The 25987-nt window shown below is 43.6% G+C and overlaps 1 protein-coding gene across 1 annotated transcript in view; it reads left to right on the forward strand.

The window, feature by feature from the left end:
* Window positions 1–25987, forward strand: part of MPPE1 (metallophosphoesterase 1) — a 176819-nt gene that overhangs the window by 16720 nt on the left and 134112 nt on the right. The window contains exon 3 of the mRNA XM_082257845.1: window positions 16431–16534. Within this exon, the coding sequence (XP_082113971.1) occupies window positions 16431–16534 (104 nt within the window). The remainder of the gene's footprint in view (window positions 1–16430; window positions 16535–25987) is intronic.

Genomic DNA, 25987 nt, shown 5'->3' on the forward strand with positions numbered 1-25987 from the left:
AATTCATTTTCTCACCTTGAGAAGTCTTCAGTCTTAATTAATTTCCCCTTCACACAGGAAATGTCCATTGGTTTCTTTTCGCATAGAAACGATCCAAGACCTCACCTCGAGTAGTCTTCACACTTGTTACCCTCCTCAGCGCACATCGCTTCAGGAGGTCTTCCCCATGCTCACACAGCTTTCAGGGGGCACACATCTGACTGTCCTCCTCTCCCCATGCCCACACAGCGTCAGGAGGCAGCAATCCTTAGACTTCCTTTGGACAAATTATAGAGACCTTAACTTCCTCATTCCGAACAGCCGTCCTGGCTACCTTTTCAGCCGACACCCTATAGTACTGTTGGGGGGTTTATGGTGCCTCAGGCCAAGAGGGGTTGGGACTTTAAGGGCAAGTGCATAGATATAGAAGCAAGTATATAAATATATGATAGATAATGTTCCATTTAAAATAAACAAAATTTTATTTACAACAGATGTAAATCCATATATTGTAGAAAAGAAACATATATAGGTGAACAAAGTGCTTGGGGGTAAAGACCCCGGTGTGAAGGAAGTAATAAAGAAGTTGATTCAAAGATGAATCAGTGACAATGGTGAAAAAAGTGACTTTTGGATAGGATTTCCACAGGTATTGAGTGGGACATTCGTCCCCTAGGAAGATCCTATTGCTGACGCGTTTCGGCTCACTCGGAGCCTTTCTCAAAGCGTTGAGTCACTCTGTACTTTAGTCTATGAAGATAATATGATATATATAGTTTAGATCTTTATTCATGTCAAGTGTAATTTCTGACATTATTTGAGAGCAATTTTACCTACATGGATATGGCTGACGGTTACTGCGCATGGCTCCCTTCATCCTGTTGCAAACGCAGCGGGATCAAGATATGCATATTGCCTAGGATGGTAGGATTGTATTAATAGGTAGTAGGACACATAGTATCTTTAGGTCTTGTGGAATGGGTAAAACCACTTACATTTTGCATGAGCTGAAGGAGTTAAAATACTTCCTCCACGGGGAATAGTTTTCCCTCTCTTGTTTTCAGGTTGCTTGATCTAGGTTAGAAAAATGGTCTATGTTACCTCAAATTGCATAGGGTGTAACATAAAAAGTGACTTTGTCCCAATGGAGGTGTATAGCCTCCTTGTGTTTGTACAATAAAAGGTGACTTTTGGTGCCCATTGTTGTTGGACAGTGAGGCGGTCCAAAGGAGCTTACATTTTGAAGAAAAAGACTGGTGGGGGTGATCCTTCCGGCTAACGCAGGTTTCGTCCGTCCTTTTCCCTCGGTTGGAGAGAAGTGAGGACTTGACGTTGATCCCCGGCCTTTTAAAGCCCTCCGCGCATGCGCAGTGACTGCTGCACGTCGGAGGGTTCGTTCGGGCGTGACGTGGCACCTTGTAATGCGCCTGCGCCAAGTGGATGTGCGCGCAGGCGCTGGAGTAGAGAGACGCTCTTTGGCCGCCAGCACGGGAGGAGGGGCCCTCCTTTCCCCGTGGGTGATTGGATGGGTCCCGGACAGCCCCTACGACGATACGTAGGGGCTACCCGTGCTGGGTGCGATTGTCAGGGATGAAGGGGAAGGGGCCGATCTGCAGCGCTGACAGCTTGTAAACCATGCAGGCAAAATATAAATAAAAGAATCATTCGGTAGTATATCTTATTATAGAAATAGTATATTCAACTTATATGGTATGTCAGGACCTTGGGTCTTGGAGAGTAAAAATAAACATATACAAAGCAAGGTACAATACAATATTGTATGAGTATTAAACAGCAGAATAACGGTAATAAAGACTTTTCCTCAGCGAATCTGATGGATCGGGGGAGAAAATCCCGATGGGGCGGTCATCCAGAATGGTTTCTGGATCATGTTAAGCAGGATTAGATGTATAAGATATATATGACTAATTAAAGAAACTCTTCAGGTTGTTACAAGAGACAATTTTAATATCTCATTCCTAGTTGGGAGGTATATGGTTGAGAGAGATGAAAAAATGAAAAAATAAAAGATAAAAAAGTGTGAGAGAAAAAACGCAAAAGGGGAGAAGTATGGGTGAATCTTTATGGATTGGATAGCCATAAGCCATATCAACTCAGTTGGAGGGGGGCAGATACCTAACTGGATAGAGAAAGGGTATCTAAGGCAATGATTATGCCAATGGGTCCCTACTGTTGTTAAAAAAGTAATGCGTTTTGTTTGGTTAGTCTGTCTTTCCTGATGCAAACCCTTCGAGAAAGGGGCGAAAACTCTCGTTTTCGTTTAAACCAGGTGGTTTTGTGGCTTGGAGACGTCTTATCCATCTCATTTCCATTTGTAGCAAGTGTTTGTTCCAGTCACCCCCTCTACACGGTATGTGAATCCTTTCCAGTGCTGAAAATGTGACATTGGGCATTTTGTTTTTGTGGAAATGTGCCACATGCCTGCCAAGTGGTACGTAAAAGTTACACATCTCCATACTGTTGATGTGTTGGTTTACATGTTTTCCAAATTCTTGTTTTGTTTTTCCAACATAAAAGGATTCGCATTGGCATCTCATCAGATAGACCACCCCTCTCGTTCGGCAGTTAACAAAATGTCGGGGTGTAAAAAGCTCTCCATTAGGAAGTGTGGTGGTTGTGCATTTTTTAATCACATCACATTGCCCGCAGTTTCCGCATGGGAATGTGCCCTTCTGTTTACAGGGGTCTTTTCTCGTTTGTTTGTACTCACTGTGGGTGAGCGATTGCTTCATAGATCCCGCTTTCCTGTATGTGATCTGTGGGTGTTCCGATATGAAAGGTTTTATCGCCGGGTCCTCCTGTAAGATCTGCCAGTGTTTAGCTATGATATTTCTTATTTTGGGGTGGTCGTTCGTAAATCTCATGATCACTCTCGTTTGATTTTCTTGCTTGTCTGATAGTTGTTTCTTTTTGAATAGGATCTCATGCCTTTCTTGTTGTTTTACCCTGTTAAAGGCTTTTCTTAGGGTCGTTTTTGTGTAACCCCTCTTTATTAATCTGGCAGTCAGGGAGTCAGCTTCTTTCTGAAAGTCTTGTTCAGTGGTACAAATCCGTTTTAGCCTAAGAAATTGGCTGTATGGGATTGCATTTTTCAGGGAGGGGGGATGGAAGCTGGATGCATGTAGAATAGAATTACCTGCCGTTTCTTTTCGATATAGGGTTGTTTTCAGGAGTCCATTTTTTTCTTTCATGATCCATGTGTCCAAAAAAGGGATTTTTTCCTTATCATAGTTGATTGTACACAAAATAAAAGCAATGTGGGACTTTAAATGAGGTGTGTCCAGCTGGAAAATTAAATTATAAGTGTATGGTAGAATAAACTGTACTTACTTTTACTGCCTACTCCTGACGAAGTGAATTGTATTCACGAAACGCGTTGAGTTATATACAGGCAATCCATCCATTACAAATGCTAATTATGTATCTTTATTTTTTGACCCTTTTTACGTGCTTTACCATATACCAGAATGTATCAAATGTAATTGTATTATCTGAATACCATTATTATTGTCTTTAGATCATTTATACCCATATGTATTTCATTTATGTAATTCCCACTACCATGGGATACATTTGTATAGTGAATACTGTGGTCTTACCTGTATTTGGTCCATAGACTTTTTAATAAATGATTTACTATATCTCTACCTATCTGGTTTATTCTACCATACACTTATAATTTAATTTTCCAGCTGGACACACCTCATTTAAAGTCCCACATTGCTTTTATTTTGTGTTAATCAAATTAGGGATGGAGACTCTTTTGGTCAGGAGTCTCATTTAAAGTCCCACTTTCCCTCCCCTTGCTTCATAGTTGATTGTAAAAAACATATTGTATGTGTTATTATTCATGGCGCGGAGGCATTCGTGTATCATGCTTTCCGAACCAGTCCAGATTATGAAAATGTCATCTATAAATCTCTGCCAGACGATAATATTGTCGGCGAAAATACCGTTTTTTTCCTCGGCTAAGAATTCTTGTTCCCATGCTCCAAGATATGTGTTCGCATAGGACGGGGCACAACTAGTGCCCATTGCGACGCCACACGTCTGTAGGTAATATGTGCCATTGAAAACAAAAAAATTGTTATTAAGGATAAAATCCAACATCATGATTATGAAGGTGTTGAATTTGATGTCCTTTCCACTTTGTTCTTCTAATGTTTTTTTGATGACTTCCATTCCTTTTTTGTGTGGAATGTTATTGTAGAGAGCCTCAACGTCAATGGTGATGAGAAATGCATCATCTGGTATAGTGATACCCTCAATGATCTGTAGGAGGTGTCCTGTGTCTCTGGTATATGAGGGGAGTTTTGTTACATGAGGCCTTAGATAGGCATCTATGACTTTACTTGTATTTTCCGTCAAATTGCCATTCCCTGATATAATGGGTCTACCCGGGGGATTATTTTTATCCTTATGGATTTTCGGCAGGGCGTAAAAAGTTGGGGTTCTGGGATGTTTTGTCCTCACGAACTGCCAGAGTGTTTCTGAAATCATTCCTTGGTTTCGAGCTCCGTCAATTTTTTTGTAGAAGTCTTGTGTGTATGTTTCAACCATAATGGGCATAATCTTTTTATAACATTGTGTATTGTCAAGGATCCTCTGGCACATTGCTTCATAGTTGTCGTTGTTCATTAACACAATATTCCCCCCTTTGTCCGAGGGTTTTATTGTGATCAGTTCGTTATTTTTGAGTCCTTGTAAGGCAGTTTTTTGTTCCTTGGTCAGGTTTTGTTTCGGGTTGTGGCCTTTGAGTTTTTCGAGATCTTTAGTTGTTTCCCTAACAAAGAGGGCTATTGAGGGATTCTCATTTAGAGAGGGAAAAATATGGGATTTTTTCTTGAAAGTGGGACATTTGGCTCCTTGAGGTTCTTCCACTCCTTCCTCTTCACTTTCGGTTGATTTGTTTTCATCTGTCCAGTCATCGATTGCTCCTTCCTCCAGTAAGATATTCAGGTCTCTAATCGCTCTGAATTCGGCTGCGGTTAAATTTGTTGGTGGTGTCTCAGCAGGTGGTTTTTTGTTGTATTTGGTTTTAAGAAGAAGATTACGCGCAAAAAGATTGACATCCTTAATGGTTTCAAATGTATCTGTCCCTTTGTTTGGGCAGAATGAGAGTCCTAGGGATAGTACTTCTCTTTCGGCTGTGGATAGGATATGGGTGGATAGGTTTATGATGGTCAATCCTTCATGGTCAATATCTTCGTTATGTGTCATTTGTTGGGTTGTTTTTGTCTTCTGTTTTGTTCCTAAAAAAGGCCTCTGTGATTTTGGGTTCTCATCTCTTGGTAGTTGGGACCTTGTGAACATTTTGGGGTATTTTTTCTGAGCCGTTGTATCTTCGTTCGGAAATGGATTGGTGTCTAAGGTGTTAGGTTCTTCAGCCTCTTGTGATGATTGGTCATCATTGTCTTCTGTTGGTTGTGTATTATCTGGGGGTTTGTTTTGGCCCCTCCGTTTGAAACGTTGTTGTTCGGGTCCCGATGTATAGGCCGAAGAGTCTGAGGAGTATTGTGGATCAGTGTTCCTAGATGTTCTATATGTAGTTCTCCTAGTCTGTCTGTTGTTCGTCCATTTATAGGCACGATTTTGTGAGAAAGCGTTTTTATCTCTCCAATATTTTCTTTCCTTTTTCTTCAGTAGTTCTTTGCTGAATTCTTCAATATGTTGTTTGAGTTTCTTTTCTTGTTCACTATATAGTGATGCATTCCTCAGAGGGTTTAATTTCTCGTATATTAGTTTTATTTCCACATCCAAGTTTTTCATTTGTCTAAGGTATTCTGTTTGAAGGAGGATCATGAGTTTTTTTGAACATTCGTTCAGGATCTCTTCCCATTCTTTTTTCATTAATGTCGTGATATTATCCATTGTCGGGAATATCTGGATTCTGAGACCGACAGGGTTTGTTTTCCGTCACATATCTCTCAAAGCTTTTTATATGCCAGAAGAGGGCTGACTTACGTTCTAGTTGTCTCTTTAAGGTGCTGAATAGTGCTAAAACATCCGATTCCTGCTGTTCATGACCCTGAAAGCTCTTCTGGATGTCCAGCATCAGGGTATTCCATCCGTCTCCAATCAGATTCCCTGTGGGTGGGTCTTCCCTTTCGGGAGCACTCATTGTATCTCTCGTAGGGCGAGATAACTTTAAAGGGGGGGCTCTGTAAATCGTCCGGGTTACCTCTTTCCCTTGGGACTCCTAGTCACTCCAAGGGTGGTAATACTCCCTGATTTCAGAGCCTTTTTGTTGGGTTTATAGCAGAGGGGTAGGGTCCTGCTGTGTTAACCCTACTAGATACTCTGGATGGATAACACATCCGCGGCCTCAATTTCCTTTTCCTCTGCTTTCTATATACTATAGGATATGAACAGTATCTAGTAGGGTTAACACAGCAGGACCCTACCCCTCTGCTATAAACCCAACAAAAAGGGTTCCGAACCAGTCCAGATTATGAAAATGTCATCTATAAATCTCTGCCAGACGATAATATTGTCGGCGAAAATACCGTTTTTTTCCTCGGCTAAGAATTCTTGTTCCCATGCTCCAAGATATGTGTTCGCATAGGACGGGGCACAACTAGTGCCCATTGCGACGCCACACGTCTGTAGGTAATATGTGCCATTGAAAACAAAAAAATTGTTATTAAGGAAAAAATCCCTTTTTTGGACACATGGATCATGAAAGAAAAAAATGGACTCCTGAAAACAACCCTATATCGAAAAGAATCGGCAGGTAATTCTATTCTACATGCATCCAGCTTCCATCCCCCCTCCCTGAAAAATGCAATCCCATACAGCCAATTTCTTAGGCTAAAACGGATTTGTACCACTGAACAAGACTTTCAGAAAGAAGCTGACTCCCTGACTGCCAGATTAATAAAGAGGGGTTACACAAAAACGACCCTAAGAAAAGCCTTTAACAGGGTAAAACAACAAGAAAGGCATGAGATCCTATTCAAAAAGAAACAACTATCAGACAAGCAAGAAAATCAAACGAGAGTGATCATGAGATTTACGAACGACCACCCCAAAATAAGAAATATCATAGCTAAACACTGGCAGATCTTACAGGAGGACCCGGCGATAAAACCTTTCATATCGGAACACCCACAGATCACATACAGGAAAGCGGGATCTATGAAGCAATCGCTCACCCACAGTGAGTACAAACAAACGAGAAAAGACCCCTGTAAACAGAAGGGCACATTCCCATGCGGAAACTGCGGGCAATGTGATGTGATTAAAAAATGCACAACCACCACACTTCCTAATGGAGAGCTTTTTACACCCCGACATTTTGTTAACTGCCGAACGAGAGGGGTGGTCTATCTGATGAGATGCCAATGCGAATCCTTTTATGTTGGAAAAACAAAACAAGTATTGGGAAACGTGTAAACCAACACATCAACAGTATGGAGATGTGTAACTTTTACGTACCACTTGGCAGGCATGTGGCACATTTCCACAAAAACAAAATGCCCAATGTCACATTTTCAGCACTGGAAAGGATTCACATACCGTGTAGAAGGGGTGACTGGAACAAACACTTGCTACAAATGGAAATGAGATGGATAAGACGTCTCCAAGCCACAAAACCACCTGGTTTAAACGAAAACGAGAGTTTTCGCCCCTTTCTCGAAGGGTTTGCATCAGGAAAGACAGACTAACCAAACAAAACGCATTACTTTTTTAACAACAGTAGGGACCCATTGGCATAATCATTGCCTTAGATACCCTTTCTCTATCCAGTTAGGTATCTGCCCCCCTCCAACTGAGTTGATATGGCTTATGGCTATCCAATCCATAAAGATTCACCCATACTTCTCCCCTTTTGCGTTTTTTCTCTCACACTTTTTTATCTTTTATTTTTTCATTTTTTCATCTCTCTCAACCATATACCTCCCAACTAGGAATGAGATATTAAAATTGTCTCTTGTAACAACCTGAAGAGTTTCTTTAATTAGTCATATATATCTTATACATCTAATCCTGCTTAACATGATCCAGAAACCATTCTGGATGACCGCCCCATCGGGATTTTCTCCCCCGATCCATCAGATTCACTGAGGAAAAGTCTTTATTACTGTTATTCTGCTGTTTAATACTCATACAATATTGTATTGTACCTTGCTTTGTATATGTTTATTTTTACTCTCCAAGACCCAAGGTCCTGACATACCATATAAGTTGAATATACTATTTCTATAATAAGATAAACTACCGAATGATTCTTTTATTTATATTTTGCCTGCATGGTTTACAAGCTGTCAGCGCTGCAGATCGGCCCCTTCCCCTTCATCCCTGACAATCGCACCCAGCACGGGTAGCCCCTACGTATCGTCGTAGGGGCTGTCCGGGACCCATCCAATCACCCACGGGGAAAGGAGGGCCCCTCCTCCCGTGCTGGCGGCCAATGAGCGTCTCTCTACTCCAGCGCCTGCGCGCGCATCCACTTGGCGCAGGCGCATTACAAGGTGCCACGTCACGCTCGAACGAACCCTCCGACGTGCAGCAGTCACTGCGCATGCGCGGAGGGCTTTAAAAGGCCGGGGATCAACGTCAAGTCCTCACTTCTCTCCAACCGAGGGAAGAGGACGGACGAAACCTGCGTTAGCCGGAAGGATCACCCCCACCAGTCTTTTTCTTCAAAATGTAAGCTCCTTTGGACCGCCTCACTGTCCAACAACAATGGGCACCAAAAGTCACCTTTTATTGTACAAACACAAGGAGGCTATACACCTCCATTGGGACAAAGTCACTTTTTATGTTACACCCTATGCAATTTGAGGTAACATAGACCATTTTTCTAACCTAGATCAAGCAACCTGAAAACAAGAGAGGGAAAACTATTCCCCGTGGAGGAAGTATTTTAACTCCTTCAGCTCATGCAAAATGTAAGTGGTTTTACCCATTCCACAAGACATAAAGATACTATGTGTCCTACTACCTATTAATACAATCCTACCATCCTAGGCAATATGCATATCTTGATCCCGCTGCGTTTGCCACAGGATGAAGGGAGCCATGCGCAGTAACCGTCAGCCATATCCATGTAGGTAAAATTGCTCTCAAATAATGTCAGAAATTACACTTGACATGAATAAAGATCTAAACTATATATATCATATTATCTTCATAGACTAAAGTACAGAGTGACTCAACGCTTTGAGAAAGGCTCCGAGTGAGCCGAAACGCGTCAGCAATAGGATCTTCCTAGGGGACGAATGTCCCACTCAATACCTGTGGAAATCCTATCCAAAAGTCACTTTTTTTCACCATTGTCACTGATTCATCTTTGAATCAACTTCTTTATTACTTCCTTCACACCGGGGTCTTTACCCCCAAGCACTTTGTTCACCTATATATGTTTCTTTTCTACAATATATGGATTTACATCTGTTGTAAATAAAATTTTGTTTATTTTAAATGGAACATTATCTATCATATATTTATATACTTGCTTCTATATCTATGCACTTGCCCTTAAAGTCCCAACCCCTCTTGGCCTGAGGCACCATAAACCCCCCAACAGTACATACAGGGACGGAGGCAACACCTACTTACCTATTATTCTTCTAAGCAGCCTAAGGAAAAATACCCCCGACACCCTATAGTAATTGGGGAACTTTCTACACCAGGTGGAAATGTATCTCCTGTCTGTGACTACATCCAGAGATTTACCTGACTTCCTGTCACATATTGTACATGGAAATCTTATTTAACCTTCATTTAGAACAGTAAATTAAATTCCAGAGTTTACAAGCTCTAGCACCTCACCCTAATAAGTCAGGATTCAGCTATACCCATTCCTTGTAAGGCCTCTAGCCTTGTCTCTCCTTATAGAAACCTTATTCAGGCCCCCCTTGTTGCACCCTGTGCTCTCTGGAGACCTTGCAGAAACCACCCTGGCAATCATTTGGGACATTCCCTGAGAATCCCTGGCCAACTTAGTAGCCTTTTCTGGCAACATAATGTATCTTAGATCTGGCTACTCTTCCTGCTTAGAGCTTTGCTCCATAATTTACAGTTATAAAAGTGTTCTAACATCCTAACTCTCATCTCCTAAGCATCCAAAGGACATCTTTCTACATTCTCTGACCTTTTTTTTGTCAGACCTATTAGAGCATACCTTTAAAAGATATCTCTTCCAAAAAAAGTACTTCTTTGTTTTTCCTTCAGCCCTCACAAAGGGCACACCGCTTTCAGACGCACTAGGCTTGATGGATGAGGTGTTTACGCACTATAGCTTATGCTCAATGCTGACACCGCCTTTTGCGCATTACATGCACACTTCACCAAAATCATTGGAGCATCCTTTTATGTTTAAGCCTCTATCTGTTAGTCCAATACCAGGTCTTTGGTTCCTACCTTCTAGTTACCATACCACAGGTTGCACACTTTACCTCAACTTCCCCCTAGAGTTTTTTTTCTACCCTTTTGCCACAAGGTCTACAGGACTGTCACCACCCAGATTGCAGCATACCCCTTCTCCAATTTGCTTACCCCATTTCCGCATTCTACTCCGTGAGAACCCCACACAGTATTACCCTTACTGATAGCCATGGTGGAAAGAAGGCCCAAGGGAAGAACAGCAGCAACAGTTCAGGCGAACATTTGCTCTGCTGAAGGCCTGCAAAACACTGACAACTGAGAGTGGCAATGCTTCCCTTTCACTGTAGCAGGACACCCTTTGTCATCCAATTCTAGCTCTCAGGTACGTAACACGCAACCTGTCTGACTATGGCAGTTTTTTCTGCAACTGCGTCACAATTTTTTTTGAGCACTACAGCAATCGCTTTCCAGGAATTAAAAGTGCCTGGCTCCTTCTCCACCCCCCCCCCCACTGTCTAATCCTGATATACCTGCTGTAGAATAGGTAAACGTAGAGGGGGAAAAAAAAGATCCTGACGTAGTGTTAGAGGATGCTGCAAAAGATTTCTTACCCCCAGACACCTATACACCTGATGTTTTTAGGTTCACGCGATAATGCTTTCCAGTGTTTATATGCTCACTTCTGCTGTGTGAAAAAGTCCTGGTATTGCAGCACTTGATTCTCCCCCCGTCTCACCATGCCCCTTTGGGTACTAAGAAACCTGCAAAGTCAAAAAAACATCCCCTATTCATAAACAAATAGAATGGGCAATCCCAAAGATTAAGTCAATCCAGAAAAGATTTTCAACCCTCCAACAATCGTGTGTTCTATCCTGTGTACAAAGTTCATAAACCAGGTCTGTTCCAGTGGTAGACCCTGCCAGTCTTGAACTAACACCTTACTTAACCTATGAAGGATGTTCGTTTGTTTAGTCTGCTGACTGAAAGTTTGAGACTCTGTTAAAGGGAATTTTTACACTCACAGGCCCAGCTCTTCGAACAGCTATTTCTTCCATCTCTATCTGTCAGACTGCAGTGAAATGGAATAGGTCAATTAACAACCAACACAATCCCATATTCCAGGACCGATTCTTGGCTGAGCAATTACCTTCTTGATTTTTTTTCTGTGGATTCCCTAGAACAAGTTATGATGCAGATGTCCAGAACGGCTCAGGTTTCTCTTCACATATGCAGAGTTTTGTGGCTCAGACACCTCACTCATATGCGGTTTATAGGAGGACATCTCTTTTGGTTCTTGACAATTTTTCACCAGAGATTTCATAGGAGGAAAGATTCTTTTTCCACATCGGAAAATTTAAAAATCTCCTTTTCTCTTTCGTTCATTGACAGACACAGCTCTTGATTTCTTCTTAACCATTGGGTTATACTGCCCACTACAGGAATAGGACACTAGGCAGGAAAAAACTTGACTACGCCAATGGGCAGTCCCAGGGGGTATACACTAGGGATCAACCAATATCGGTTTTTCATTGCCGATATGGGCCGATATTTTGGCCATCGCATATCAGTATTGGCCGATAGTGGGCTGATATTTTGTACATTTAAAGTTTTGAAAAATAAAGACAATTTTTGACACAAATCTGGTACTGAACATGTTCATTTTTGTTTAATGTGTAATGCTGGCTTGCTGGCACCCTGTGGTGGGTGGGTGGCTGGCTGGCTGGCCCCCTGTGGTGACTGGCTGGCTTGCTGGCACCCTGTGGTGGGTGGCTGGCTTGCTGGCACCCTGTGGTGGGTGGCTGGCTGGCTTGCACCCTGTGGTGGGTGGCTGGCTGGCACCCTGTGGTGGGTGGGTGGCTGGCTGGCACCCTGTGGTGGTGGGTGGCTGGCTGATACAGGGCCTGTGGGCGGCTGGCTGGTACAGGGCCTGTGGGTGACTGGCTGGCTGGCACCCTGTTGTGGCTGGCACCCAGTGACGGGTGGGTGGGTGGCACAGGGGCTGTGGGTGGCTGGCTGGTACAAGGCCTGTGGGTGGCTGGCTGGCCCGCTGGTACAGTGCCTGTGGCTGGCTGGTACAGGGCCTGTGGGTGTGGGTGGCTAGCTGGCACCGGGCTGCTGTGGGTGGGTGTATGGCTGTGATATACTCCCGCGAGACTAGTCCCGACTCAAGACGAGGCTGTCCAAGGCGAGGGAGGCGGCCTAAGAAGGCAGAATGACGTCACGAAAATATTGTTAACTTCCGGGGCCGATTCCGATATATCAGGGAAAGTGCATATCAACCCTTGATATATCGGCCTTGCCGATAATCGGTCGATCCCTAGTATACACCCACTTTCAGCTATAGGCACTGTTTTTTTTCTGCTTAGTCAGGAGTAAGGACCTAGTTCCTTGCTGGGATTTCTGGTCCTGGCAATTTTTTTTTCTTTTTGAGTCGAATTTTTTTACTATCTTTGTTATTTTGTTCCTGTGAGAATCTACAATCTATTGCCAGCCTGGGTGACTGACTGGATAATCTAGATCCAGAGGGTCCCCCCAGTCTGGCCAGCGAGCGCGTGCAGACCGCAGCTCCTCGCTAGGTTGGCCGCGACAAAGTCCCACTGGATGGGGACTGGCCTGCCAGTTAAATGTCTTGCGAGGATGCATTTGAACCTGGCCTTGGGCCTGAGTTGCAGCATTTCTCCTGGCCGGCAGCACCCACATTGGGATGCAGCAGTGGTCTGTCCAGAGAGGTGCCCACTGCCCACCCTGTTTCTGGTATGGTAAGTAGCCTTCCCCCCTCTACTCCTGGAGGGTTTTAGGGTAGACTTGGGCCCCTCCTTGGGACGGCGGGGTTCTCTCCCCCCCCGCCCCTCTAGAATTTTGGTGGTCACTGGGGGTCTTTCGGCCCCTCCCCCCGGTGAGGTTATGAGCTGGCTGTTGCTGCTGACTGTGTTTTTCCTGGTGCGCAGGGCGGGTTGAGCAGGGTTCCCTGCCACCCTGGGGGTTGGTGACTGGGGCAGGGATGTCCTCTGGGCTCCCTGCGGCGGTTGTTGGGCTGGGGGAGTTGATAGTTTAGCATCTGCAGGTACGTGCCTCACGCGGCTGGATCTGGCCAAAAATTTAGGCCACAACTTTGTGGCCTACTAGTCGGAAACTATGTGAGGCTGCCCCCTGAGAATGGTGGCTGAAGCCACTGCCTCCTGGTCGGGCATCCGCCCTCCCCTCTGCTGCCCCTGGGTGGAGGGCTCTACTGGGGATCCAAGCTGATGGGCATCCACAAAAATGTAGGGTGTGTAGCTGTAGCCCCCACTCTTCTTTTGGGTATCTGCCAGGCTGGGATCCGTGCACTTGCGGATTGGCCTCTAGCCGCGCATGAAAAGGCACTGGTGGATGCACTGTTTATGTCAGTGCGTGACACTTTAAAAATGGAGGTTGCGTCGGAGGCGCTGGTCCCTTTTGGCACCCACAGGCTCTCCAAAGCGGCAAGGGTGTTCCTTTCCCGCTTCCTTTGACAACATTGTCACAAAACAGTGGGGTTGTCCAAAACGCATTGGTTCCTAAGCGCTTTTTATCTTTTATCCTTATGAGGATTAACTGCGTTTAAAGGTGGACAGTCCCGCCTATAGTGGACTCGTCGGTTTCCAGGTTAAGTAAAGCTACCTTCATTCTGGTTGAGGAGTCCTCGGCCTTTAAATACTGTATCTAGCTGATAGGAGGGCGGAGGCTCTGGCCCGCCATATGTTCGCTGTGACTGGTTTGACATTTAGGCCAGTATTTACTATTGCCCTGGTGTCACAAGCTCTGACTGAGTGGGATAAACTTTTACGCCGGGACCTGGAGGGGAAACGGCTTCCCCCTGTCTTGCGGAGTTGGCCCGGGGGCTACAGTTTATCTGTGACGCCTCTTGGGATGTGCCTTCTTTTACTTTCAATAGTTTTTATTCAATTTTCAGAGGTAACAAAGAATACAGACGTAGTATACCAACAGTACTGTGGGTGAAGATACAGATAGGTATACATTGTGTAAGGGGTTGGCTCGGTAGCGGGTGTGGGTGACCCCCTGGGTGGGTTCGCTACACAGAGAGACAGCCGAGGAGTGGTTGAAAACAACGGTCTATGGTTTATTCTTCCAATTTGCTGGAACAAGTGCAAGCATCCAAACAGCATAAATCAAACAAAACATAAAATAAACCCTGGCCACTTGGGGCGTCTACCTTCACAACACAGGAACCTACCTATGGAGTCTGTCAACAACTACTGCTGGTCATACAGCAGTAAACCAATAGTCTATTTGTTTTTCTTTTCACACAGAAAAAGTCCACACCACCTCACCTTCAGAAGTCTCTCAGCTCACTGCTCTCCTTAACGCACAAAGCCTCAGGATGCAGCAATCAGTAGCCATCCTCTGGATAACTAAGGCTGGCCATACATGATACAATTTTCTTTGTTTTCTGTCAGATTTTCTTGAAATTTGCCTTCAAGTATGTAGTACGAAGGCCTGCCTAATTGGATACAAGTGAATGTGTTGTTTAGCTTTGACCTCACATTATGTGGTTTCTGGTAGATCTGACAGAAAATTGTACAACAAAAGTTGGACATGTATGGCCAGCCTTATAGAGGCCTTAATTGCCTCATTCTGAATAGCTGAAGCTTTCCAACGTCCTTAAACCTTTCTGGCTACCTCCGCAGCCGACACCTGAAAGTAATTGGTGAATTGTCTAAACAAGGCAGAAATGTATCTCCCGTCTGTGACAACACCCAAGCTTTACAGTAGGTGAGGTGTCTGTCGCCTCCAAACACCCCTGGGGGATAAATTTGTGTTCGGAGGGAGGACAGAACTCAATCATATATTTTATTCAAATTTTTAATAATGTAATTAACCCAATGACAGTACACTGTCAACAGTAAGATATATACGACTGCACACAAAAGGATTTACAGAAATGAAGACTTAAAGCGGAGTTCCAGCCATTTCACTCACCTGTCCAACAGTCCAGCGATGCGGCCGCCCGATGCCTCGATCCTCTCTCGGCGCCGGCATCACTGCTGTGGGCACCCGGCTGTGACAGTTTGCGGCTTCACAGCCGGGTACCCACTGCGCATGCGCGAGTCGCGCTGCACGTCTTGATTGGCCGGCAATCTTCTGGGACCTCTGACATGTCCCAGAAGATTGCAGGGAGGGAGGGGGAGAGGAGAACTTCCGCTCAGGGCCCCGCGGCGCTCCGAGCGGAAGTGGGAGCGGGTACCTGTCAAAACTAGGTACCCGCTCCCCCCCCCCCCCCCAAAAAAAATTACATGCCAAATGTGGCATGTCAGGGGGTTAGAATACCTAAAGCGGAAGTTCCACTTTTGGGTGGAACTCCGCTTTAAGGCATAGGAATAGTAACTCTGAAATCAACATCACCGGTGAGGAGGACCCATCCGGTTACTCCTAGGAGAAGTGATGGGGGACTGTAATTATATATTTAGGAAATAAAAGGATGGCTTCCCAGTGAAGCAAAGGGAGATGTCATGCCATCATTACAGGTGTGCTGTACACGATGAATGTTGTAGCCAGGGTGACCATTGAGACCAGAAGGCTTGTCCTCTGCCATTTTTGATGGAAAACATAATTTCAAATAGGGTTTGTGTGTTTAAGGTTAGCCGTAAATACAGAAATATCTGGAGGGGCAGATTGATTCCAGTTGGATGCGATGGCTCTTCTGGCTGTGATCAGGCTGTGTATGATGAATGGGTGATGACGTTTTGGCCATCGCTCATTGTTTAGAAAGAGAAGTGCTGCTGCAGGATCTGGATCTAATTTCACGTTAGTTACTGAGGACTGGAGATGAATTGAAAGACCGTGACCCAAAAAGGAATTAATTTAGGACATTGCCACCAGGTGTGAAGCAAGGTTCCACTTTCTCCACAATGCCTCCAACAGAGTGGGGATCGAGAGGGAGAGAACTTGGATAGGCGTATCGGAGTATAATACCAGCGGTGGACTGGCTTAAGTTGGGATTCCCAATGAGTAGTATATTTTGATAAGCTCTGGAGCAGCAGTCAAGAAACCGTGTGTGTGCGAGTGTGTTTTTATTTTTTTATTTTTTGTGACTACTGATTTTGTAATTTTCTTTGCAGGCATGGGATAATGATGTTTCTCGCTTTCAGTCTATGTTCAGACACCCTCCTCAAACTGAATTGATGGTTGTTGTGGGAAATCACGATGTTGGATTCCATTACGAGTGAGTGTTCCAAGTACAGTTGTAATGTCAGATAGTATTTTAAGATATAACTTCGTATTTTAAAATAATTACAACTGGCTATATAAATACAGATATGGCGCTGATCAATAATATTTTTATATTTGATTTTACAGTATCCAATAGCACATAAGCACTGCTGACTTAAGTTATGTTGTTTGTTCTATATCAGAGCTGCTATCGCCCTTTTGGTTGTCCAGTCATTAAAAAAAAAAAAAAAAGTGTTCCAGTTTTTTACCTGAATGAAACAATGGCATAATCACCATTGGATATGTCAATATGGGAGGTATATGGCTTTTGCGCAAGAATTAAGCAAAATAAATAAAATAAAGTAGACATCCGCAGTTGGTGTGGTTCCCCATTATGTGATCATCATGATGACAATGACATGGTAATCACATGAGGTTTGATAGTAAATAAACCGTACTGTCAATGTATTTCTTTCAGTGTGCACTTGTGTAAAAAAAAAAAAAAATTTAAAAACTAAACAATTTTTTGCCTAGACGTGCACTTTAAACAATGAACCCAAAACAATGTAAAACATATACAGTATTTAGGTAGGCAAATTAGTCTTTAAAGATTTTGTCAAATTAATCATGAATCAATGGCCTCTGGTTATGAAATGGTTAATGGGTAGGGATGACCCCACATACAGGGTGGATTTACTGAAGGCAAATAGACTGTGTGCTAATAAAATGCGGTTGCACAAATTTTCTCCAGAGATAAAAAATTACTTTTTTATTTATTTTATTTTTTATTTTCCTTGTACCTGATTTGGGTATTCTTTACAAAGGGAAGCTTCATCGCATTCACTAAGCCCGGGGGAAAATTAGTGCAACCACACTTGCAAATGCATAGTCTGACATGGGTTGTTAATTGAATAAAAGTTTTTGAAATTTAAAAATAATTTTGTTTTTTCACTTTCTTTTTATTTTTTAAAATCCAATTAGAGTTGTGTTCATGAGCAAGATTGTGATTGTTTGCAGCACATCATCATTCAATTTTTTGTGTGTGCTGTAAGAGCAAACAAATGGTTCTGCATGCTGCATGGGGCTGAGCATCATGTGAATAAGCCCTAAAGGAATGCAATTTAGGAACTTACTTGGTAAATTTATACATGATGCACCACCCTCAAAACCTTTTAAAATGTGCCCTACTTTCCTGATCACTTCATTTTTCATTTGACATTAGTCAAATTTGATTGAAAGAGATACAGTCGGGTCCATAAATATTGGGACATCGACACAATTCTAATCTTTTTGGCTCTATACACCACCACAATGGATTGGAAATGATGTGGAAGTGTAACATTTAAAGGCCTTTTTTACCTCCCACAAAGATCACAGTAAGGCCCCTGGCAGTGGCTTAAAGGATAGGTTCACCTTTTGTAACCTGTTCCCCATCCCCCATTTTGACAGCGGGCGGGGGATTCTCTCCCCGCACACACTGTCGCGATTTGTAACCCCCCCCCCCCTGGCCTGGGAGGCCTCCACCTGAATGTTTCTTGATCATTCTCTGCACTGCACACCAGACACATCTATTTATCCACTTGACCTCCGAAAGGTTTTACCCCCTTCCTAGACAGGCCATTTTTTGCTATTCAGCACTACACTACTTTAACTGACATTTGCGCAGTCATTCAAGGCTGTACCCAAATGCAATTTTATCTTTTGTCCACACAAATAGAACTTTCTTTTAGTGGTATTTTATCACCACTGGGTTTATTTATTGCAATATAAACGAAAACCTTTTGGTTTCCAATAAACTCAAATTTCGTTATACATTTAGACCAAAATGTATTCTGCTACATGTCTTTGGGAAAAAATAAAATCCCAATAAGTGTATATTGATTGGTTTGTGTGAAAGTTATCTATAGCGACAAACTATGGTGTGTGTGTGTGTGTATATATATATATATATATATATATATATATATATATATATATATATATATATATATATATATATATATATACTGGAATATACATCTCAGGTTGACCACAGAACATTAAGATTTGGCAGAAACAAACCTAATTGCATAGGAAGTATAAAGTTTGATAGTGTACACCTCACAGAGATGCCATCTACAAGAACAATAAACATGGTAATTGACAGACGTGTCAATCGGCGACAGACGTGTCAATCGGCGGGCGGAACCCCTTTACAATAAAAGGTAAATTCGTCTTTGGAAAAAGAGGTATTGGTCAATATAGGTTATAAAATTAGGGGCGGAGTGATCATAAAAATCTCAAGTGATGTAAATACTGTATATGGAATTCAAAGAGGATCTTCTCGTGATAATGAACAGGGTATGAATGAAAGAGAGGAAGAAATTTGAGGGAAAAAAGGTAGAAGGGTGAAAGACAGGAAAAAGTGTGGAATGGCTCCCCGAACCCAACCCCCCGTGTCCCCCCCTGCCCCTCAGGCAGGTTGCGAAACCTCCTGTAGGTAGTCATCCGTAAGGGTAAAGTATTGCCACGGTCTCCATTTGTCATGGAAGGGGCCCTCACGATTGTATAGAGTGGCTGACATATCCGCCATGTTCCTGAGTTCATTAAGCTTGGAGAACCAAAGAGACCTCTTGGGTGGAACAGCCGATCTCCAGCAAAGGGGTATACCCGCCTTTTCTGCATTTAAGAGCTGGATAGTAAGGGATGTCTTATACTTTGAGATGGAGCAGGTATGCCGCAGGGTCGTTTATGAAGTCTACATTGGGTAAGTGTTTGATGGTGTCCGTCACTGCTCGCCAGAATGGTTTAATTTGTAGACATTCCCAAAAGATATGGTACAAGGTCCCCTGATCGAGATCACAATGCCAACATTTGTCTGGAACTTGTGGGGAGAAAAGAGGTAAAATTGAGGGCACCCTATACCACCTCATGAGGATCTTGTAGCCTGTTTCTTGTACCTTTTTACAAGGTGGGTTTTGTCCCTCCTATACAAGAAGTACGAGGGACCTCTGTGTCCCATGATGTACTCCAAGAAATTGATTTTACAGGTAAGCTGTAAAAAAATCCATATTTCTTTATCGTACATCATGGGACACAGCCATATTCATCACATATTGGATGTCCTATAGCAATGAACCTGAGGGGAGGGGGTACACCATCAATACCGCCATCAGACCACAAAATGTCTACATAGCTGTCTGCAGAACACTGCGGCCAAATGCACACTCCTCCTGGGTCCTAACATCCACTTGATAGAATCTAGTGAACGTATGCACTGATGACCAAGTCGTGGCTTTTTCAAATCTGAGCCATAGAAGCTTAATGGCGAACTGCTCAAGAAGAACCTACCCTTCTGATAGTGTGCCTTTACCTTTATATACGCCTAGACAATTACCTGGTGAATCCAACGAGAAATCGTAGACTTAGATGCTGCTTGGCCCTTCCTGGGCCCTTCTGGCACTATGAATAAAAAATCAGTCTTACGAATCTGAGCTGACATTTTCAAGTATGTCCTAAGAGTACGTACTACATCAAGAGAATGTAGTAACCTTTCCTCCTCTGTTTGAGGATCTGGAAAAAAGGAAGACAGTACAATGTCCTGATTTAAATGAAACGCGGACACCACTATAGGAAAAAAAATACCTGGGTGTGGACGTAGTGTCGCCCTATGTTGATGTAGAATCAAGAATGGGTCTTTACAAGAAAGAGCTGCTAGTTCCAATACTCTTCTGCCTGAAGTTATTGCAATCAAAAAGACCAATTTTCTGGTCAAAAGAACCAGGGGGATATGCCCCATGAGTTCAAAAGGCTATTCCTGTAAAACTGCCAGCACCAAATTTAGGTCCCAAAGACACAATAGTGGCTTCACTACTGGAAGCATACGTAATATCCCCTGAATGAAGGTTTGAACTAAGGAATGCGAAGCAATCGGTCTCTGAAAAAAAACAGACAAGGCTGAAATTTGACCCTTAATAGTGCTTAAGGCTTATTTCATATCTACCCCTACTTGCAAGAAAGCTAGAATTCTCCCGATGATATGCTTGCGGGGATGCCATTTCCTGGCTTCATACCAGGTCATGTAGGATTTCCAGACTCTGTAATAAATGCCTTTTAGAGACTGGTTTTCTAGCAATTATGAGGGTAGAAACTGAAGGGCCAGATATACCCTGCTCTCTCAAAATCAAGGCTTCAATAGCCAAGCTGCCAAATTTAGAGACTGTAAAGCAGGGTGAAATATCGGACCCTAAGAGAGCAGGTCCGGATGTAGTGGAAGAACTCGAGGCCTTGCCACTGCCAGTTTTTGAAATTGTGCATACCAAAACCTCTTCACCCATGCTGGAGCTACCCGGATTACTGGCTTCTCCTCTAGCTGGATTCTGAGTAGCAGACGCCGCAGCAGCTGAACTGGAGGAAAGGCATAGATCAGGGAAAACTCCTCCCAAGGAGTCACCAAAGCATCCAGTCCGACTGCGAGTGGATCCCTGGTCCTGGACACAAATCTCTTCAACTTGTTGTTAAACCTGGATTCCAACAATTGTACATCTGGGACCCCCCAGTGTTTGCAGATCAATGCAACAATCTTGTGTAAGGACCATTCCCCTGTCTGTTGACGACTCAAAGTCTGCTTGCCAGTTTTCTTTATTTCTGGAATTAAAACACCTGATGGGCATGGAACAAACTTTTCTGCCCAGGATACGATGATATCTACCACTTTTGTGGCATTGTCAGATTGTACCCTGACAGGGTAACCCTGAGGTCTGGGCGTCCAGAATTTTAAGGCCCGACAAACTGCTGGGATTTCTAACACATTGATGGGGAGACTTTTCTCTACCCAGGACCACTTTCCTTGGACCATGGCCTCCTCCAGAACTGCTCCCCAACCGGAGAGACTGGCATCTGGCCACTTTCCAGTCTACTGGAAGGAAGGATTTCCTTTTTTCCAAATTACTGGTTAACAATCACCAATGTAGACTCTGACAAACTGTTGATAGCAGAGACATTCACCAGTCTAGGGACTGGACCTTTCTGGACCATGCTGACAGAATGTTGTTCTGCAAGGGACTGGCATGGAATTGAGCATAGGGAATGGCTCCGAATGAGGACACCATCTTCCCTAATAACCTCATGCAAAGATGTACAGAAGGACGGCAAGAATATCTTGCCTGTATTGTGTCCACAAGGAAACCCAGATATTCTGGACGCTGGACCCGCTGTAATACTGACTTTGCCAAGTTCAGAATCCAACCCAGATGTTCGAATAACTGAACTGTCTGGAAAACATTCCGGCTTGGAGCCGAAGCCGATCGACCCATTAGTAATAGATTGTCTAGGTATCCTCTCACTGATATCTGTTGAGATCTTAGGGCAGCAAATACTGGAGCCAGGATCTTTGTGAACATTCTTGGAGCCGTGGCCAACCAGGAGAGGGCCACAAACTGAAAATGACTGTTTTTTACTGCAAAGCATAAAAACCTTTGATGGGCCTGAAAAATAGGCACGTGAAGGTATGCATCCTTGATGTCTATGGATGCTAGAAATTCCTCTCCCTACAGGGAATGCATCACTGATAGAATTGACTCCATATGGAAAGTACAAATGTTAAGAAACTTGTTTAGAGCTTTGAGATCCAGAAAAGGTCTCACCAGAATCTTTCATCCTCCGGCACTTCTGTAATCACTCTTTGGGACCTTAAATGGTCCAGAGCCAGGAAGACAAGAATCCAATCTTCACCCATCATGGTGAGTTACTGTCACTTGCCGACCTTTAAGGACTAGGTCCCCTTGTTTTAGGGGGGCCACTCCCTTGGACCTGTAGAGCACCCTGCCAGAGCGATTTTGGGATTGGTTTTACCAAGGGTCCGGATCCCAGGGTCCAGTGCCTAAAAGGGACAACGTTGCAGGCTTTTTTGGATGGATCTGATTGCTAACCTCTTATGCCCCATACACACGTGCAGATTATCTGCAGACTTTTGTCTGCAGACTTACCAAAACCATATAATATGAGGTCAAACCTAAACACTTTCAATTTGTATGCAATCCGGCAGGCCCTTGCACTACATAGAAAAGGTAAGTCTGCAGACAAAAGTCTGCAGATAATCTGCACGTGTGTATGGGGCATTAGATTCAGCGATCTTTGATTGCGGTATGTAGCATAATCTTCTTTAGAAAAAAACAAAATGTGGAGAGCTTCTGCACCGTCACTATCCCCTTTAAAACACTGGCAAAAAAACTTCTACTTCCTGTCTTATTGGTTGCCAGTGTCCATTCACCTGAAGGTGGCCTATAACCCATATGTAATAAATATAGCTCTAGTAGTGTCTAATGATGTACTCCAGGAAAGGGATTTTACAGGTAAGCTGTAGAAAAAAATCTATATATTGGTTGCATAGCAACAACATGTCTGCGTAGATGAGTCCCTTATTAATTTTTTTGGTAGCCTTGCTTTCAAACTGTTTCTCCCTAGCAGGCGTGCCAGATACGGGCTCAAAATGTATAAGCTTTGTGAGAGGGCAACAGGCTATACATGTGATTTTCAGACTTACGAGGGAAAAGATAGCAGATAGGTAGTAAGGAAGTAACATGAGAGAAAAAAACACCCTTTCAAAGGCTGAAGGTGGTCACTGGATTTTGGGGGCCTGTATGTGGTTAGGCTACCAAAAAGTGACGTTTTACAGAAACAGCCTTTTGAGCCCATGGGGCATATCCCCCTGGTTCTTTTGACTAGAAAATTGGTCTTTTTGATTGCAATAACTTCAGCCAGAAGAGTATCAGAACTGGCAGCTCTTTCTTGTAAAGAGCCATTCTTCATTCTACATCAAGATAGGGTGACTCTACGTCCACACCCAGGTTTTTTTGCCCAAGGTGGTGTTCGCGTTTCGTTTGATTCAGGACATTGTACTGCCTTCCTTTTTTCCAGATCCTCAAACAGAGGAGGAAAGGTTACTACATTCTTGATGTAGTACGTACTCTTAGGACTTACTTGAAAATGTCGGCTCAGATTCGTTAGACCAATCTTCTTTTGTTTATACTGCCAGAAGGGCCCAGGAAAGGGCAGGCAGAATCTAAGTCTACGATTTCTCGTTGGACGCACATTTATTTTTCGTTCATTGACACACAGTGCTCCATATTCAGAACCATAGGGTTATAGCTTCCCCTACAGGGTTAGAACACTAGGCAGAAAAAAGACTTGGTTATGCCTATGGGCAGTCCTAGCTGGTATACACCCCCCCCCCCTTTGCTATAGACGTTCAGTTTTTTTTTTTCTGCCTAGTGAGGAATAAGGACCTAGTTCCCTGCTGGGATCTTTGGTCCTGGCAATTTTTTTCCTTTTTTTAAATGTTTTTTTTCTTTGAGATCTACAAACCCAATTCCAAAAAAGTTGGGACACTGTACAAATTGTGAGTAAAAAAGGAATGGACCAATTTACAAATCTCAAAAACTTTTATATTTTATTCACAATATAATATAGATAACATATCAAATGTTGAAAGTGAGACATTTTGAAATGTCATGCCAAATATTGGCTCATTTTGGATTTCATGAGAGCTACACGTTCCAAAAAAGTTGGGACAGGTAGCAATAAGAGGCCGGAAAAGTTAAATGTACATATAAGGAACAGCTGGAGGACCAATTTGCAACTTATTAGGTCAATTGGCAACATGATTGGGTATAAAAAGAGCCTCTCAGAGTGGCAGTGTCTCTCAGAAGTCAAGATGGGCAGAGGATCACCAATTCCCCCAATGCTTTGGCGAAAAATAGTGGAGCAATATCAGAAAGGAGTTTCTCAGAGAAAAATTGAAAGGAGTTTGAAGTTATCATCATGTACAGTGCATAATATTATCCAAAGATTCAGAGAATCTGGACTAATCTATGTGCGTAAGGGTCAAGGCCCGAAAACCGTACTGGATGTCTGTGATCCTCGGGCCCTTAGACGGCACTGCATCACATACAGGAATGCTACTGTAATGGAAATCACAACATGGGCTCAGGAATACTTTCAGAAAACATTGTCGGTGAACACAATCCACCATGCCATTGGCCATTGCCGGCTAAAACTCTATAGGCCAAAAAAGAAGCCATATCTAAACATGATCCAGAAGCGCAGGCGTTTTCTCTGGGACAAGGCTCATTTAAAATGGACTGTGGCAAAGTGGAAAACGGTTCTGTGGTCAGACGAATCAAAATTTGAAGTTCTTTTTCTAAAACTGGGATGCCATGTCATCCGGAATAAAGAGGACAAGGACAACCCAAGTTGTTGGCACTCAGTTCAGAAGCCTGCATCTCTGATGGTATGGGGTTGCATGAGTGCGTGTGGCATGGGCAGCTTACACATCTGGAAAGGCACCATCAATGCTGAAAGGTATATCCAAGTTCTAGAACTACATATGCTCCCATCCAGACGTCTCTTTCAGGGAAGACCTTGCATTTTCCAACATGACAATGCCAGACCACATACTGCTTCAATTGCAACATCATGGCTGCGTAGAAGAAGGCTCCGGGAACTGAAATGGCCAGCCTGCAGTCCAGATCTTTCACCCATAGAAAACATTTGGCGCATCATAAAGAGGAAGATTCGACAAAAAAGACCTAAGACAGTTGAGCAACTAGAAGCCTGTATTAGACAAGAATGGGACAACATTCCTATTCATAAACTTGAGCAACTTGTCTCCTCAGTCCCCAGACATTTGCAGACGGTTTTAAAAAGAAGAGGGGATGCCACACAGTGGTGAACATGGCCTTGTCCCAACTTTTTTGAGATGTGTTGATGCCATGAAATTTAAAATCAACTTATTTTTCCCTTAAAATGATACATTTTTTCAGTTTAAACATTTGATATGTCATCTATGTTGTATTCTGAATAAAATATTGAAATTTGAAACTTCCACATCATTGAATTCTGTTTTTATTAACAATTTGTACAGTGTCCCAACTTTTATGGAATCGGGTTTGTACAATCAACTGCCGGACTGTGCGACAGGCTGGATAACTAGAACCAGTGGTCCCCCTAGTCTGGCCAGTAAGCACAGGCAGACCAGAGCTCCGTGCTAGGTCAGCCGTGACTTAGCCCCACTAGATGGGGGCTGGCCTGCGAGTTAAATGCCTTGCGAGGTCGCAATATGACCGGGGTCTTGGCCCGAGTCACAACGTTCCTCCTGGCTGACAGCCCCTCCATTTTGAGGTAAGGGGTTCTGTCTGAAGTGGTGCCCGCCTGGTTCCTTGGTATGGTGAGTAAGATGCGCCCCCCCTCCTCAGGTGGATGGGGCTGCTGTGCAGCACTTTACGAATGGGGAAAGGGGTGGGCGGGTGGGGAACCTCCTTGCCACCGCTTGTGGTGGCCATTTTGCCGTGGGGCCTGTTTTTCTCTCTACCAGGGCCCATGTTTGTGTAGACCAGTGGCCATTTTTGGTTGGTCTGGCGTGTATTGAGTGCAGCGGCCATGACAGTGGAGCCTCTGGGCGGCGATTATGGCTGTGGGGGCTCCTCCC

Source organism: Pelophylax lessonae, assembly GCF_965119305.1.
Source record: "Pelophylax lessonae genome assembly, chromosome: 5".
Lineage (NCBI taxonomy): Eukaryota > Metazoa > Chordata > Amphibia > Anura > Ranidae > Pelophylax > Pelophylax lessonae.